An 18,416-nucleotide genomic window follows, 5' to 3' on the forward strand; every position below is an offset into this window, starting at 1 on the left:
CATTTCAGTGTCAATTAAACAATTAGACTTATGGATCAGTAACTGGTTTAAGAAAGGAAAGTGGAGAATATTACAGTTTTCCCAATAGAGGGATGTAGAAAGTGGACTCTTCCCATGGTTCAAATTGGGACATGTGATTCTTGTTCATGAATTGCTGAGTTACAACTCCAATCAGTCTCAGCAAGAATATCCAATGCCAAGAGATTATGAGAGTTGTAGTTCAGCGACATCCCCACATGGGCTTTATACTGAATTGAAGGTGATTGGGCAGGAAATAGATAATGGAATCAAGGTGGATAGCTTGATGAAGATGTTGACCCAGGGTGTAGCAGCTGTGAAAAGAGGCATATTCCTTGTTAGGTATCATTAGGGAAGGGACTGAAAATGAAATTGCCAATATAGTAATGCTGCTGTACAAATATGGTTTGACTGCGCTTGGAATAGTGTCTTCCATTCTGGTTTCCACATCTAAAAAATAATGCCATTGTAGAGCTGGAACTAAAAGCGCAGTATTGCACAACGTAAAGAAGGCTGCTGTTTTGAAAAGTAAACAAGTGAGCAGCTAGCAAAGAGGGTTACCTGGTTTAGAAAGAGGCAAACCTACGTCAGTGAACCATGCAAAGATGAAATGTGCAGCCTCTGAAGGTGGGTAGTTCTGCTGTGGCTGCATCAGGAGTCTGTGAATGATAAAATTGCAGGATCACCCAGCCTCAGTGGAGTCTGAATCGAGAAAGCAGGCCAAATGCATCATTGGGAGATAAGGGAACTTGATTCAGACACTTTACTAAAGCTAAGAAGGTTACCTCTGTTGAGTGCCTGGATCCAAGTCTGCCTGGGAACTCCATATAAAGCTTCTTACTGGTTGGTTGGTTGGTTATTACATTTAAATCCCACCTTTACCTCAAGGTGGTGTACATAGTTCTCCCCATTTTATCCTCACAACAACCCTGTGAGGTAGATCAGCCTAAGAGTAAAGAAGAAGAAGAGTTTGGATTTGATATCCCGCTTTATCACTACCCGAAGGAGTCTCAAAGCGGCTAACAATCTCCTTTCCCTTCTTCCCCCACAACAAACACTCTGTGAGGTGAGTGAGGCTGAGAGACTTCAGAGAAGTGTGACTAGCCCAAGGTCACCCAGCAGCTGCATGTGGAGGAGCGGGGAATCGAACCCGGTTCCCCAGATCTACCGCTCTTAACCACTACACCATACTGGCTCTGACTGGCCAAGTGAGCTTCATGACCAAGTGAGGATTTGAACCCTGGACTTAGTCTAGTATTCTAACCTCTAAACCACACTGGTTCTCATGAGTTCCATGACTGAAGAAAGGTGGGGTGCAAATAAAGAAACTCACATAAGCCTTTAATTTCTCACAACATATACTGTGAGTTTACAACTTAGTGTGCTTCTTATGTTGGCTGCTGATTATAAACCTTTATTTTCACAGCCTGCTATACCCAGTAGTTTTATTTGATCCTGAGTTTTTGTTCAGTATTAAATGCTTAGTGGCAGTCTTTTTGCTCGGAAAAGATTGGGTTCCAGTATTTCTTTCTCAGATTCAAAATTGATTCATACTTTATTTGGTGTTATCGAACAGCAGAAAATGGTAATAGACACTTGGCTTTTTAAGTCCCCCCGCTAAAAGTAAACTGTTTCAAACACAACCTGCCCAGACTCTTCCCCCCCCCCACTTTAAAAAGTGCTGTTTTTAATTAGTGTGGTTGCTGTTTTACTTCTAATTGTGCAATCAGTTTGCAATCTTTTATAATCTATATGTCATGGTGATTTCAGTTTGAAACCCTTTCTGGTTTCCATGACCATGGAGATGTTCTGCAGATAAATACTATCTTAATTTCAAAACTGATTGGGGCAATGAAATAGTGGTTGAAAATGGTACTTTGAGAAGGATTAATCATTAAAACACTGCTTTATAACGTTACATTCCATGATCTAAGTGCATAGGTACCTTATTCTTGTATTGTACCTATATTGACTTCAATAGTGCAACTACTCAATTAGCAATAATTTGTTTCTATTCTAAAATACATTTGCTACTCTATGCTCCATACAAAAATAAATGCACTAGAATTTAAAATGGTGCTTCCTCTTATTCAGAGCGGTTACTGTTGCTTATAGTCATGTAAGTTTTCTAGGCCTTTGGTGGCACTGCAGAGCTGTCTTTCTGAAAGAGCTTTCCAAGCTTTTGAGTCTGCCTGCCTGCCTGCCTTCCTTCCTTCCTTCCTTCCTTCCTTCCTTCCTTTCTTTCTGGCCACACATTTTCTTTCTGAAAGAGCTTTCCGAGCTTTTGAGTCTTCCTTCCTTCCTTCCTTCCTTCCTTCCTTTCTTTCTTTCTTTCTTTCTTTCTTTCTTTCTTCATCAAATTTAAGCCACATGTCCTTTTACAAAGATAATTCACAAACATTACCTCTAATCCTGTTCTAAACACATTTTCTGGGAATCAAGAAACCAAAAGACACGAATGCAGAATAAGTGTGGTCAGAATCTAAACATATTCATACAAATGGTTTTAGACCTCTGTCTCCGTGACAAATCTGTATTGCAAAACATTTCAGGACTTTCATTCTTATCAATCCTGAATGCCTCTTTCTTTTTCTTTGGTATTTTGTATTTCTGTGTCCAAGTCTTTTTGGTGAAAGAACTGCATTGTAACAAGCAGGAAGTGTGAGGGGTTTTAAAGGTGAGAGAGGCACCGGGGAAACCTTGCATTGCATCCTCAGGGGGTAGCATTCCCTTGCTCTAGTTGGGCCAGTAAAGACCTAAAGGGCTGGGGCAAGTTTTTTTTTGGGGGGGAGGGGGGGCTTTTGCTATTGACTGCCAGGTCCCAAAGTGCAAACTTGGTTGGTGCAAATTTCAGTTATAAATTTGTTCTAACTTGCCAGCCCTAAGTAGATGCAGCCAAATCTTAGTATTGTAACCATCGTACATCAGCAGGGCAGTTTGTATAAGCAAAATTTTCCAAAGGGGAAAAATGAAGCAGCTTGCTCCACCTTTGCATTATCTCTGTCAGTCATTCTGAGAGATCCTCTGAATAACAACACACAGCCTTTTCTGTGATTTCTCACACCACAAGGGATCCTGTGTTGCAGCTGTGTTTGCAGCTGTGCCAAGCCTCAAACTTGAGTTCCAGGTTTTATTTTGCATCTGGAGTTGCTGGTCTTACTAAGTCTCTTCTCTTCTTTGTCATTCAAACTCCCAAACGTGATGCAGACCATCTGATTATAGTGGTCCAATGTAATTTTTATACTGTATGTAATATGTACAGTGTATATTGTGTATATGGTTCTACATCACAGTCTATTACAGTGGTACCTCTGGATGCGAACGGGATCCGTTCCAGAGCCCTGTTTGCATCCTGAAGTGAACGCAACCCGCATCAGCGCATGCGTGTGACATCATTTTCACCATCTGTGCATGCGTGAGCGGCGAAACCCAGAAGTAACATGCTCCGTTACTTCCGGGTTGCCGCGGAGTGCAACCCGAAAATACTCATCCCAAAGCTACTTCAACGCAAGGTATGACTGTATTGCTATTGTTATGTAGGGTGGGGGGTCACTTAATGTACCCCTTTGGTAGTAACCCTGCAGAAGGGGCTTCCTTTGCTGTGTTTGCTCCACATCACTTGTTACTTGTAAGACAGCTGCTTACCATGTTTGCTCAGCGTTAATTTAAAATGAATTGTTGTATTATGTAGATTTAAAGGTCACCCCCCCCCCCGTTATTACCCACCTCTGCTTCTGATCTCAAATAATTTTCAACATCTGTCAGATACCCTGCTGTACAAAATTAGTTTTAACTGGTTTGGAACACAAAATGAAATATTTATCGTATCTTTTGAAGTAATTCAACCACGTTGGAAGTAATGTGCAAATCTTTGTTCCTTTTGCTTAATGAACAATCTGTAGGTTGAAGAAGAAGAGGAAGAGATATGAAATCTTAAACTTCACAGCAATTACCACTGCTTGATTTTACTGGCCATTTGGGAGGAAAACGTCTCTCTCAGGTGTAAACTGTTTAAAAATAGGATTAGGCAGCTCTGGGGTGTTAGTCAAGTGAAGAAGATGGAACAGCTGCTTATTGCTGTTCTTTACATATCCCATGTGCATAGCTGTCCTATCTTCAAGGTGGGTTTCAATCACAGACTGATAAGCACTGAGTGGTCTCTATGTCCCTTTAGCTAAGTTTACCAATGGCAGAAATAATCATCTTGAAAGTGATGTACATTTTTGGGAACTTGCAGGGGGGTGGGAGGAGAAACAACTGTCACATTTGATGTTTTCAAAACCAAACTCTACTAATAAATAATAATAATTGTACTCTTTCACATTCAGTTCATAAGCACTTCAGGTACAGCAAGCCCTCAACTTACATGGGGGTTATGATCCAAGGATTGCGCTTAAACTCAAAACACATTGGATGCAATAGCAGGTGTGATTGCCAAAGTCTTTTTTCCTGGACGCCCGCTCCCTATTCCATCCTCTTTTTATTTGATTTTTAAAAATTTTGTTGTTCTTGCCAAGTGCGCAAGTTATATGTGCATAAGTTACAGGCTTGCTGTATTAGACATGGGCATGGATTTGCAGCAGCATATTAATAATAACATATGGAACCTTGAACCCAAATTTGCAGTATATCTATTCTTTTTTTTAATGGCACTTAAGTATGATTACATTCTAGGGATATTTTCCCAGTTTTATTTTAAAAGGAATAAGACAGGGTGGAATGTAAGTGGCTCCCCTACGCTCATGGTAGCAGAGACACCTGCTAATGGAAGATGAGGGAAGGTGATTTTTAATTTCTCCCTCTTACTTGCAGCTCCCACCAAAAACAGATTCAAAGAGTTGGAGGGCCCTGTAGAACAGGCTGGAAGGTGGCATAGCAGGTGACAAGGAGAAAGGCAAATTTAGCAAAAAATTCCTTTCCTCTTGTCCCTTGGTTTTGTCTCTTGGTTTTAAACACAGTGTAAGGTAGTCTCTATGGAAGTATATTGTATTTAATTATGGGATATCAGAGTTTTTAGGGGGCTAACCAGGCTGGGATAGCTGAGATAGCCGGCTTGTTGGTTTTTGAATGTCTGGTGTAGATTTTTTCAATTTCGTTGTTCTGTATGGGACAATGACAGTAAAGATTATTGTATCGATGCCTCTGATGGATTGCAATCCCTTCCGTGAGATAGTGCACCAGTTGGATTCCACCCATTCATTTAAAAAAATCTACACACACAGAGAGATGTTGGGTTGAAATAATCATGAACTGAAGGAAAGTAGCCGCTAGTGCCTTTTCACAAATAGTTAACAAGAGTTAGTGCAGAAGTAGATATGGTGCTATAGGTCCGTTCTATCACCATTCTCATGCTTCTGAACATGGAAATGATTGCACAACTTTTGCATACTATTTAGTCATTTATCCGGCTAAGATTAACTGAATAAAGTGTACTTTAGTGCATCTTAAGGTTTTCTCTTCTTGTTCCTACATCACCTCCTTTTTTCTGCTGCACAAGGTTTAAAGCAGTGTTTCCTAAACCTGGGTCCCCGGCTGATTTTGGCTTACAATTCCCATCATCCCTGACCTGATGGGAATTGTAGTCCAAAAACAGTTGGAGACCCAAGTTTTGAAAACCCTGCTTTAGAGCAAGCAGAACACCACCTTTTGACTAGTTTTGCCTTTCTCATACAAACCTCAAGTGTAAAATAAACCTTTTATGATCAAGGGCTGAAGATGCACTTTGGATCTAAGTATAGATGATAGATAGATAGATAGATATAGATTAGATATAGATATAGATATATAGATAGATATAATGTATTAATTCAATTGTTTATATATAAGAAAAACATGGATTTTTATCCACTGTCTGGTTAGGCAGAAGTGGTCCTATTAAGTAAAAACATGGAGTTGTTGACAGCATTGAGCATGTTAGCAAGGCATTTTACTAGCAGAAGTTTTGCAATATTAAATCTGCTTGCCTCATCTTGCCAAGGGACGTGTTACAGCTGGTGGGGTGGAGGGATGTTTGTGGGGTCAGCCAAATGCAGTGACAAAAATCCAAGCGCAGTGATGCACTTGAGAGTGGTGTCAGCTGCCTTTTTCGGCAGACAAGAAACAGGACCACCTCAGCAGCAGCCGACATAAAAAGTCCCATTTAGGGTCTTTATAGCTCTGCTGGGTGAGAATATTTAGAGTTGGAATATTATATTTAAATCCTGAAACATCAGTACTTTTAAGGCTTTTAAGTAAAAGAAAGAAACTCTCTTAGGCATTGTTGTGGAGACTAGACAGGGTCTTTGGAATTTCTGTTTTGACGTGCTGCGTGCGAGGAGGGCTGCTAGGGTGTTCATTGTGCAGTTATGTTTTTGTGTCACTTAAACCTCCAACTGGCATAGTAGGAAAACCAGTAGTTCTTAGAAATACACTTAATGGGCTTGAAAATCCTGAAAATGCAAGAATATAGTACAAAACAGAGGTGGAAGTGGAATCACAGAACTGTACAGTCGGACAGGATCCCAAGAGTAATCTAGTCTAACCCCCTGCATTGCAGGAATCACAGCTAAATGCCTGACAGATGGCCAAGGATTTAACTGAAAGTGTCTAACTCTAAGCTGACCGCACTATTCTCGTTGATAAGAAGCCTCCTTATTTTTTTTCCGTCAAGTCATTCTTGTCAGAATATTTGTTGCTGGTTATTTGGGCGAAGAGGAGCTTGCATACTTGCAGTCTTTCTTGCAGAATTTCCAAAATTCCCAGAAAGCAAAGCAGCAAAGCTCTATCATGATGGCAAATGGTTGTCTTGCAAAACATTTTGCTCTTTTCATTCTTAATAATAATAATAATAATAATAATAATAATAATAATAATAATAATAACAACAACAACTTGTGGATTGGGTGTTCAGTGGCTCAGTTAAAAGCTTGCAATCGTTACTTGTTAATGGGTATAATGGAGTTCACAGAGGCATAGCACTGCACCATTAGTGCTTCCTATAGAGAAAATAGTCTTGCTATTAGGTCATTTGGTGCTGAAAGCTTGTGCCTCATTTAAAGTTTTGTTTTAACCGAAGAACGGTGCTGTGGACCAAATAAAATTGGTTGAAAATATCAACCAGGTGAAATGGAAATTAAAAATTAAAAAATTGTCCAGTAGCTCCTTAGAGACCAACTAAGTTTGTTCTGGGTATAAGCTTTCGTGTGCATGCACACTTCTTCAGATACGGGTTTGCGTAAGGAATTACCGTTTCAAGCAGTCATACAAGCCTCTCACAAATTAAGACATTATGTAGTAAGCTAAGAACTCAGTTCTAATCTTCATTAGCTCTTCTCAGATGCATTTCATTTACCAGGATTACTGTGATTCCCCATAAACATCTGCCAAGACACTGAACTGAATAAAATCTTAAACTCTGTGGACAGTTTCAGAGCGAACTTTTTAGCATGAGCAATCAAGACTGAACTTCTTGACTGCTCACCTCACAGTTCTTTGACAAAAACTGTGGATTTGTGAGATGGTTTTTTTAAAAAACACATTCAAGAATCACATAAACATCAACATGGAGTCTATTTAATTGGGGGGGGGGGAGTAGTGACTAGTACTAAAAATCTCCCCCAAAGATTTTTGGATCTGTATGTTTTTATCTTGCCATTTTATTGGTTTTAGGATGCATCTTGTTTTCAATGATGCTGGTTGTTTTTATATTGTATGCTACTTAGAGATTTTTAAAATATTAAGTTGTATATAAATGCTTTAAAATATATAAATAAATGTTGGCTGCTCTCGAGAAAGTGCTTTTTTGGTGAGCACTCCAGTGCCACATTGAATGCATGTGGGTGCAACACTAAACCACAGTTGATTTATCTTATTAATTATAATAATACTGAAGGTGAGGGTGAGGGAGAATTGAAGAGAATGGTGCCCTGGGGTGAAGGGTAATCTGGCCACTTAATGAGATCAAGAAGGGAGAGGGTGACTTTAGCCACTCTTGGCAGAACTGAATAGGCTGTTTTTAGGATCTTGTGTTTGGTAGCAATCTTTGTTGTTGTTTAGTCGTTTAGTCATGTCCGATTTTTCGTGACCCCATGGACCAGAGCACGCCAGGCAGTCCTGTCTTCCACTGCCTCCCGCAGTTTGGTCAAACTCATGCTGGTAGCTTCGAGAACACTGTCCAACCATCTCGTCCTCTGTCGTCCCCTTCTCCTTGTGCCCTCAATCTTATTGTGGATAATTTATCGCTATATGTTTTTCTTGGTATGTTGTAAGCAACACTGAGGTTTCTTTGGGGGGCGGCATGACAGGATTTAAATCTTGAGAAATGAGAAGTTAGTGCAAATAACAAACAGAAATCACAAGTTTGCAATATGACTTTTGATGGCCAGTCAACACCATTGGGCCCTGGTTCGATTAACCCAGCACACTAGCTCAAGTGCTTGTCCTGATGGAACAATCAGAAGAGCACAATGTTGAAATCCTTCCTTAGTCTTGCTGAGAGACGTTGCTACAGCCAGTCATAAAAATCTGCTGCTTAAAAATAGCAAGTACGCTCTACCTAGACTTGCTGTTTAAAATATTATTTTTTTGTAAGAGAAGTATAATTGGAAATAAGATTTCAAAAAAGTTGGCTTCCCAACTTAATTGAAAATTGGGTACTATCACTTTCTGGCATGTGAGAAGCTGAAAATTGTTCAAATCCCAAGATTCTTTTTATAGAATGTTAAAACTTTCATGAAGTATTAGATAGCAAAGACAGTTATGTGTTCTTCGTGTATTTGATTAACTTTGAATCACCTAGCATTTTTTAAATATAGAAGGTATTTATTGAGAGTTGAAGCAATTCTAGGAAATGAAATGTATGGGAGAGATAATGCTTTGATCTATAGAAGGTATCTGACAGAAAAGAACTTTTATTAGTGGTGTAAAAAAAATGGCATCTTTTTCATAGCTATCATATAGATGGGGCTGGGATGTCTTAAATAATCTGTTTTTAAGTTATGAATGTGAAATTTAATCTAGGTTTCTGTAGTTGAGGTCAAAATTACATCTACTGTATCTGCTGACAAGGCAAAATAGGCAATTGTATTTCCAATATAGGACACAGATTTATAATTTTTTTAGAGAGGCGTTTGTGTGTGAGAGAAAACACACACACACACACACACACTCACACAATACACACACATACACACATATACACATGATTGTGTGTGAGAGAAAACACACACACTATACATACACACACACACACACATGATTAGAAGTATGTAGTGGAGAGATAATTAAATATTTTTAAAAGCTAGTTTTTAATAGTAGCTGGTTATTTGAACCAGCCTTTCATTTTTTAAAAAACCAAAACCCTAGCAGTTAATAAATTGCCTCCTAAACTGTATCCTTGCTCCCGTTGTCAGAAATCATGGCTCATTTATCTTATCTACCTGCTTCAGGTTTTCACTTCAGGATACAGGTTATTAACACTTGCCATTTCGGTTTTAAAAGAATCCATGTGAAAATTTCCAGCTGTACTCCGATCAATTTTGCAGTCTTAGTCATGCCTGAGATAATCAGGTGGAAGTGGTGTTGTTTTTTTTAAGAAAAGCTTTATCTCGTGAATAGAAGAACATAGGAAGAGCCTGCTGGAGCAGTCAAACATCCTGTTCTCACAGTGAACAAACAGATACCTGTGGGAAGAAGCCCTCAAGCAGAACATGGACGCAACAGCACTCTGCCCACCTGCCATTCCCAGCATCTGGTCTTCACAGCCATACTGCCTCTGACAGTGGAGGTGGAACATAGCCGTTGTAGCTAGTAGCCATTCATGGCTTTGCTCTTCATTAATTTGTCTAATCCTCTATTAAAGTTGGCGGCCATCGCTGCCTCTGGTGGGAGCAAGTTCCAACCAAACACCGTGTGAAGAAGAAGAAGAAGAGTTTGGATTTGATATCCCGCCTTTCACTCCCTTTAAGGAGTCTCAAAGCGGCTAACATTCTCCTTTCCCTTCCTTCCCCACAACAAACACTCTGTGAGGTGAGTGGGGCTGAGAGACTTCAGAGAAGTGTGTCTAGCCCAAGGTCACCCAGCAGCTGCATGTGGAGGAGCGGGGAATCGAACCCGGTTCCCCAGATTACGAGACTACCGCTCTTAACCACTCCACAACACTGGCTGTGCCTGTCCTACCTGTCTGAAATCTTCCCGCATCTTAGTTGGATGTCACATGTTCTGGTGAGCAGGAGAAAACCTTTCTCCAAGCCATGCATAATTTTACAAATTTACAAGATTTGGCTCATCTTTTCTCTAAACTATAAAAATGCCCCAAATGCTATAACCTTTCTCATAGGCTCCATACCCTTGATCGTTTTGGTTGCTCTTTTCTGGACCTTTTCTAACTCTACAGTATATTTTTGAGGCAAGGTGACCAGAATCATACTATTCCAAATGCGGTCACAACACACATTTTTATAAAGGCATTCTGATATCAGCAGTTTTATTTTCAATTCAATTCAATTCAAAATCCTTTATTAGGCATAGCACACCACACATTAACAAACAAACATCATATACAGACTGTATAAGATACGGGCTCAGCGAACACATTTTATCCCATTCCTATTCTTAACTCCCAGAAATAAATTGATGTACATAAATGATATAATACAACACAGCAACATCACCTACCATTAAAACCACTAAATCTCTTTATCATGGCCCATTCTTTCTTCATGAACAGCACTTAAAACAGTTTTATTTTCAATTCCTTTCTTAATGGTCCCTGGTATAGAATATGCCTTTTTCACAGCTGCCATACACTGGGTCAATACCTCCACTGACCTGTCCCCAAGATCATATTCCTGGTGTGTCACCGCCAGTTCAGACTCTGTGAGCATTAAACTGAAAATAAGATTCTTTTTTTCTTTGCCCCAACATGCATTGCTTAACACTTGTTTACATTCAACTGTATTTGCCATTTGAACACCCATTTAATCAATCTGGAGGAGTCTCTTCGCAATCTTTTTGTTTTAATGACCCTGAACAATTTTGTTTGATTAGCAAACTTTGCCACCTCACACCTTACTCCAGGTCATTTATGAACAAGTTAATCCAGCTTCTCATAAATTGCAAGCTGTCTCTATGTGTCAGCAGGGCTATTAGACAGATTTATCTATATAGGTTGCTGCCAGCCAAGGTCAGAGGCAAAGCCCTAAGAAACTTCATTCTGAAGGGAGAAGAGAGAGGGCAGCAAAAAGGTATTTTTATCTCAAACCCATTTTTGCTTGACTTTCTGTTGAAAGAGGGAACCGCAGTGTGTCTTGGGTGTGACCATTGTTTTTAAAAACATGTTCTTTCTTCTTTCTTTCGGAAAGGACCTGGAGTTTGTAGCACCTAAACTGCTATAATCTGTTTTTGGTGTTATTCCCAGTTTTATGGCGCTGAATTCTACACACGTCAAAAACTTCCAGGGCTTAAACAGTTGTTAACTTCCAGGATAAACAAATTCTGAACTAGATTTTTCCCTAGCCTTGTTCAGGCATTATCCTGAACACATGAAGGGTTAAATCAGGGGCAGGCAGAGACATACGTCAAGACTGAGGGTTGGTGCCATACCCAGAGTCACTTAGTGAACTTCGTGACGTGGGTGTCTCCTGCCCAAACCCATGAGTAGCTTAGTTTGGATGTTGTTTTGGGACTAATCCAGCCCATGTATGAAGCTGCAAATCTGGCACATCAGTCCCATCTTTGCTGACCTCTCTCATGGACATCTTAAGCCGCAGTTGCCCAGTTACCTTCGGATATTTTACAGGGAATGACTCTGACTGGTGCTTATGATTTTACAAATGTAGGCAGGCTTTTGATGCAGCAAGGAGGACCGGTAAACCTTTTCCCTTTGCGATGAGTGAATCAACCCAAAGATATAAGCTAAATGAACGACTGCATCACTCTGGCTTTCCAGGCATTAGTCAGCTGGAACCTATTCTAGTCACAAACATATTCTCAAGAGGCACAGCCATAAAAAAGCATGCTGTTTATTGAATGCATCCAGGCATGCTGCACTGAATGACACAGGTGGTTGGATGGCACAGCTTTTGGCCATTTTTATTTCTGAAATTGGAGTCGGGGTTGGATTTGTAGCACTCCCATCCTAAATGGCAACAAAATGTGAGAGTTGGGTTTGCACAATGATATTATAAAAAAAGTCCGGAGGGCATGTATCCCAGACTAGAATTCCTTCCCAGCCCCATGTAATGGAAACATAGGGGGAGTTTATGACGGTAACTGTATGTAATGAATTCCTTAATCTCATTCCATAAGCCACTCCAGAATGGTCAGTACCTTTCCAACATGGATGGGCAGATAGAAAGTTAATTTACTCTCTTTATCAAAGCTTTGTAAATTTGGAAGGATCCTAATTTATACTGACCCAGACCAGTATGCTTTCTAGTCCCACCTTGTCAGCAGGACTGTCTCTCAGTTGTCCTCTAGCTGAATAGCTTGCAAAATGCACCTGAATAAGGCACCTGAAAGTATTTGCAGTTACCCACCCGATGGGGCCATCCAGTTACATCACTTTTAACTGAACTTTTAAAGCAACCCACATTTTTCATTTCTGCTTCAGTCGGTCTGCCAGAAATACATGAAGACCTTAAGTAACCTATTTGTGTGGAGCTGAGATAGAAACAGCTATTATCTCCTTCCCTTCGTTTTATGTATGCTCCCTCGTGATGGGAGTTTGAGGACATGGCAAATTAAGCATTCTTTCAAGAATGCAATAGCATCCTCTGTTGCTTAACCAGCTCCAGATTAACATTTGAATTTATTGGACAGTACCAATCCAATTCATTTCCCCTCTGTTCCATGAGTGAGTTGTCACTGTAAATATGCAGCTTATTTATTTGAACATAATTCTTGTCTTAGCTACTATGATTTGTTATGCTACACTGAAACATGGGCGCTTAACTTAAACATATGCTACTAACATAGGTTACTTTTTACATATGGAAAATCAAACAGTCAATAACAGATGCTAACAGTTTGAGGAGCACATTGTTAAAAATATAAAGGCCAACTACATACAATGCATTAATAGGCCTGTGAACCTGTTGAAGCTTTGAATGATAAGGGAGTCTAAAGACGTTCCAAAGGAAGAGTATGGAACTGAATTGATTATTTGCATCTGTATTCACAGCGGAAACTATTGGGCAGATCTCTGTGCCTGAACTAACTTGTGCAGCAAGGGAGTCTGAGAAACTGAGACAAATAGTGGCAACAAGTTCTAGGTCTACTAGACATTGAAACTTACAAATCGCTCGGTCTGAATGGCATCCACCCAAGGGTTCTTAAAGAAGTCATATGCAAAATTGCTGGTCTATCAAAAATATGCAACTTATTCCTAATATCAGTCTCCACACCTGAGGACTCAAAAGTTTAACATCAGTTTTTAAAAGTGATACTTTTTTCCCCTCTGGCCATTGTTGTGGATTCTGTCACAGTGGCCTGCTGTGTCAGAGCAGGAAGAGTTTGGATCAGAAGAGGCAACTTAGCTCTTTCTTCTGTTTGGATACTTAGATTTAAAAGTATATTGCTGCAGGCAGAATGTCCTGAGAAAGGCACAGTCCATTTCTGCCCCTGTGTATGATACTCCTGTACAAATGGACAAATGGTACTCCTGTACCTGGACAAATGATAAATTAGAGTTTTTATGCAGTTTTAGATATTCCATTGCAAATGTCCAAATGACTATGTTGCCAGTTTGTTGGATTTTCTGGAACATATTACATATTCTCAAAAGCTTTGTAAATTTTAGCTGTGTTTATTTTTAAAGGCAAATTAATTATTAGATAGGGACGCAGGTGGCGCTGTGGGTTAAAGCCTCAGCGCCTAGGACTTGCCGATCGAAAGGTCGGCGGTTCGAATCCCTGCGGCGGGGTGCGCTCCCGCTGCTCGGTCCCAGCGCCTGCCAACCTAGCAGTTCGAAAGCACCTCCGGGTGCAAGTAGATAAATAGGGACCGCTTACCAGCGGGAAGGTAAACGGCGTTTCCATGTGCGGCTCTGGCTCGCCAGAGCAGCGATGTCACGCTGGCCACGTGACCCGGAAGTGTCTCCGGACAGCGCTGGCCCCTGGCCTCTTAAGTGAGATGGGCGCACAACCCCAGAGTCTGTCAAGACTGGCCCGTACGGGCAGGGGTACCTTTACCTTTACCTTTTAATTATTAGATATGCACGCCAAAGAAAAAGGGGAGCGGAGCGTTTCATTCTGAGTGCTTGCTTAGAAGCTTTTGCCTACCATTTTAGGTTTCTGAAGCTCAGTTTACAAGCCCTCCCAGCTTTATATGAATGCTTTAGATGGATGTGGTTCAAATTTGGAAATTGTGGATGCTGCCAAGGATCTTTGCATACTTTTTGCTCCACATGGAAGCTAGATTTCCCCCCTTATGAATTGCATTGCAACAGCTCTAGATTTGATATCACATTGATTCCTAAATGAGGAGTTGTTCATTTCTCCTCTTTTGTGTTTGAAATTATTAATAATTTTAATTTTTAATCTTTGCATCAACTAACTGTGGTATGCTTACATATTTCCACTAGGTTATACAAATGATACAGGAGAGACATGCTGAGCAAAAAACCTTTTAGGCTATTGTATGTCGATGTCTCCTTTTCCCCTTCACATGGTTTGGTTTGGGATTGTGTGGTTGTTGTTGTTTTTACACTTTTACTAAGCCTGTGTAATGGTATAAATGTTAATACGACAATCTTTGGTTATTTTAGTTCAGTGTGCATGTCTTAAGTGAATCCATACTTTTCTTAAGGGATCTACAATTTTTGGCTGCCCTTGCCAAAAGTTGCACTCACCAGCGCCTCCACCCAACCAACAGCCAAGGAAGCCCTCTAGGGTAAATTCCCATGTGACTATGGGCCAAAAGCTTCAACTGTTGGAATTACAGAACATAGTTTGTTATTACTGCTCTGAATGTTGGATAGTTTTTTCACTTGTGCATCATCCAACAAACTCCGCATGACTTCTGTCAGATTGGACCAGTTTCTAACCAGGTCTTCATTTTCTGCATTGTAAGAAACCATGCCTTCTGAAAAAGATGCCTGGCTAAACTTGGCTATTGAACAACAGTCGGGTATTGGATCCAAATATAGAGCTAGGGGAGACTCTTGTCGGTTCTGAAGCAATCTCTTTTGGGCAAGCTGACTATGTGTCGGCCCAGGACCTATTAAACTCTAGGTCTCCTAGGAGAATACATCTTTTGGAATGTTCACTCCATTTGAATGCATCTGCATTGGCAGCTGTGAATATATGAACCCCAAAATTTCAAGTTTATTAGAAGAGATAAGAGATCCCACTCCCCAATACATTTGGGTGACTAATGGGAAAGGAAGGGTAGAGGTGGAATTTATTCATGCCCTGCACTTTCGCCAAGGAACTCAAAGCAGCATACATGGTTTCCGTCTCTCCCCGCAACATGTGCTCCATGTTATCCTCAAACCAATCCTGTACCGTAGGTTATGCTTGAAAATAGTTGTTGGCCCAAGGTCACCCAGTGAGTTTCATGGCTGAACATGGATTTGTACTCTGATCTTCCCAGTCCTTGTCCAACACTCTGTAACTCAATGGCTTGTATGCAGAGTACAAATAGATCTGCAAATCTGGAAGAAACTGAAAGTGCCTTAGGACAGTAGCTCGGTTTGTGATCATTTTATTGATACTGGATCCACATTCTGATATAATCGTTGTTTTCATCTTTCTTTCTGTTTGTAGCATGGCTTCTTTGTCTACTCGATTGGAATATCTGAAAAGTACTACACTGCTCGTTAAGGTTAAATTTTGTTTTACTTTTCAGCTCAAGTTCAGACATCATAAGGGATTTGGAGATTGCTGGGAGATGTTCCGATTCGTCAGAGAAGTAAGTGTGGTGTAAAATAATTGTTTTCTGTGTCTTAAAAGTTCTCACCTATACTTTTCTTCGTCATTCAGCTAACTGGAAACTTGACTAGTGGACTTGAAAATGAGCCAAATATTTTGGCATTTGATCCAGAAAAACGTCTGTGGAAGGTGTCCATCCTGCCATGTGTCCTCCCCCAAACTCCCTTCCCCCCTTGGCTGCCCTCCCCCAGGGCTCCACCAAGGTCTCTCTGAAGGATGGGGGAGAATTCCTGAATAGGGTGGACTGAAGCATGGAGAACTGCATGGGGAAAGGTGGACCACAAAAAAAAAAAAAAAAAAAAATAGAGCAGACCTTCTTTGAGAGGTTCTGTCATCCCATTCAAGATGGTCTCCCAGCTCTCAGGATTGACTTTTCAAGGAAATGTCATGCAAGGGGTGTGAGTGGGAGAGCCACCTTTTACTGAATATCTTCTACCATGACTTGTCTCAGTTCCATCCTATCTGTGTCTCTCCCCACCCCAGTTTCCTGTCAAATTCTTTCTCTGAAGCAATATTTGATTTATTTATTTCATAAAACTTATACACCGCTTGATTGTTAAAAAAAAACAAAACCTCAAAGCAGTTTACAAAAGATGAAACAGTAAAATCAAGAGAGAAAAACCTACAACCCTACTTTTAAACATACAGAAGTTGAAATACTAAAACAGATTTAAATTCACCTCAACTCAACGTCTGGGTAGGCTTGTTTTTATCAGGCACCAAAAAAAGGTACACTGAAGGTGTCTGCTTGATCTCACTAGGCAGGCAGTTCCAAAGTGTAGGCGCCGCTACTCTAAATGATTGAGTATGGAATGGGTATTACGGGATACCTGTAGTCGTGCCAATTCCACCGATTGAAGCAGTTGAGTGGGCACATGTAGGGTAAGGTGATCTCATAGGTAAACTGCTCCCTAGTTATTAAGGGCTTTATATACTAATAGTAACACCTTGAACTTGCAAATCAGCCAGTGCAGATCTCTGACCACAGGTGTTAAATGCTGACAAGCCCTCACTCCTGTCAGCAATCGTGCTGCAGCATTCTGCCCTAGCTGCAGCTTCCGGGTCAAGCGTTAAGAGCAGCAACGAACACAATTTGAAATGGGATGGAAATAAACTAAACCGTAAAATATTTTAATGGCATTTCTTTGTTCTGAAGCACCATATTCCACTGCGATTTCTTATGCCTATTTGTGGCCATTCAAGTGTTTTTTAAACAACTGGAAATAATAGCATTGGTTTCAGAAGTTTAGGCAGTTCCACAAAGCTGTGACTTTTCCAGCTGAGTTTAATTGAAAATGTTTGAAAATGTTTGTTACATTGCGAGATGTGTCAAAGGAAAAGCTTTTGCTGAGGGGTAAATCCAAACGCGAGGCTTACAGATCAGTAACTGATTCAGGAAAAAAAATTGTTGGATTGTTAAGTAGTCAATAAAGACATTATTCCATATGAATGTATGAACTGATAATTCAGACTCCCCCTCCGTGTGTGTGTGTGTGAGAGAGAGAGAGAGAGAGAGAGAGAGAGAGAGTTTGACTAGATTTTGTCTCTTTACAGTTGAGAAGGTGAAGGAAAGAAGCTGGGATGCTGGGCCTTCTCTTCTTTACTGTTTCTTTATTATATGTTAATTCTTCGAGATATAGTTTGTTTTATCTTTTTCAGTTCTTTTCTGGGGAAAGCAAATGGACAGTGAAACCTTATATAAACCCAAGCAGCATTCCAACAGCATACCCCACCCCCAAAAAACCTTTCTAATTGTTAATCAAATTTAAAACACCATTGGTTACAGAAATCACAGCTTCCTCTGTAGGGGATGGAGGGACATGTAAGTGGAGAGGTTTCTCCCTCCTTGCCATAGATAATGAATGAAACGTGAGCTCTTTTTCAAAGGGCTGCTTTCTATGTATTCTAGGAGCAGGTGTTGCAGGTATAAAAACAGCAATATAATTCAGCCCACTCTGAATTTCTAATCTTCAGAAGCCTTTCGCTGCAAAAGATTTAGAGCAGCAGCCAAAGGAAGTGAAGGGGAGGACTTGCATGATAAATTTTCATAAACATTAACTGGTGCAAAAGTACTATTCAGGCTCCTGTTCCAGCATCAGGTTTGAGGGCAACTTGGGCAACCCTGCCCAAGTGGCAACGCAAAATAAGCTTACCCAGGCAGCCTGGAGTAGAGAAAATCAGGAGACTGGATGACACAGTGGCTTCCTTTACTCAGAATGCCACTGAATCCTAACGCAGTGGGGTTCAGAGACTGGAAAAATCAAGGTGGGGACTGCAGCTTTGCCTGGTGCTTTCCTTCTCAGCACTGAACTGAATATGGTTCTTTGCCAGTTCCAGAGAGCCAGTGTGGTGTAGTGGTTAAGAGTGATAGACTTCTAATCTGGGGAACCGGGTTCGCGTCTCCGCTCCTCCACATGCAGCTGCTGGGTGACCTTGGGCCAGTCACACTTCTCTGAAGTCTCTCAGCCTCACTCACCTCACAGAGTGTTT

At 40.6% G+C, this 18,416-nt stretch overlaps 1 protein-coding gene across 2 annotated transcripts in view; it reads left to right on the forward strand.

Moving 5' to 3' along the window:
• RAD18 (RAD18 E3 ubiquitin protein ligase) overlaps positions 1-18,416 on the forward strand; it is a 109,883-nt gene that overhangs the window by 65,547 nt on the left and 25,920 nt on the right. Inside the window, exon 12 of one of the 2 annotated variants that reach the window (XM_079963556.1) lies at positions 15,844-15,906. The exons of the other annotated variant lie outside the window; for it this stretch is intronic. Within the exon in view, the coding sequence (XP_079819682.1) occupies positions 15,844-15,906 (63 nt within the window). The remainder of the gene's footprint in view (positions 1-15,843; positions 15,907-18,416) is intronic. 2 annotated transcript variants of the gene reach the window in all.

This window comes from Podarcis cretensis (genome assembly GCF_951804945.1).
Source record: "Podarcis cretensis genome assembly, chromosome: 2".
Taxonomy (NCBI): domain Eukaryota; kingdom Metazoa; phylum Chordata; class Lepidosauria; order Squamata; family Lacertidae; genus Podarcis; species Podarcis cretensis.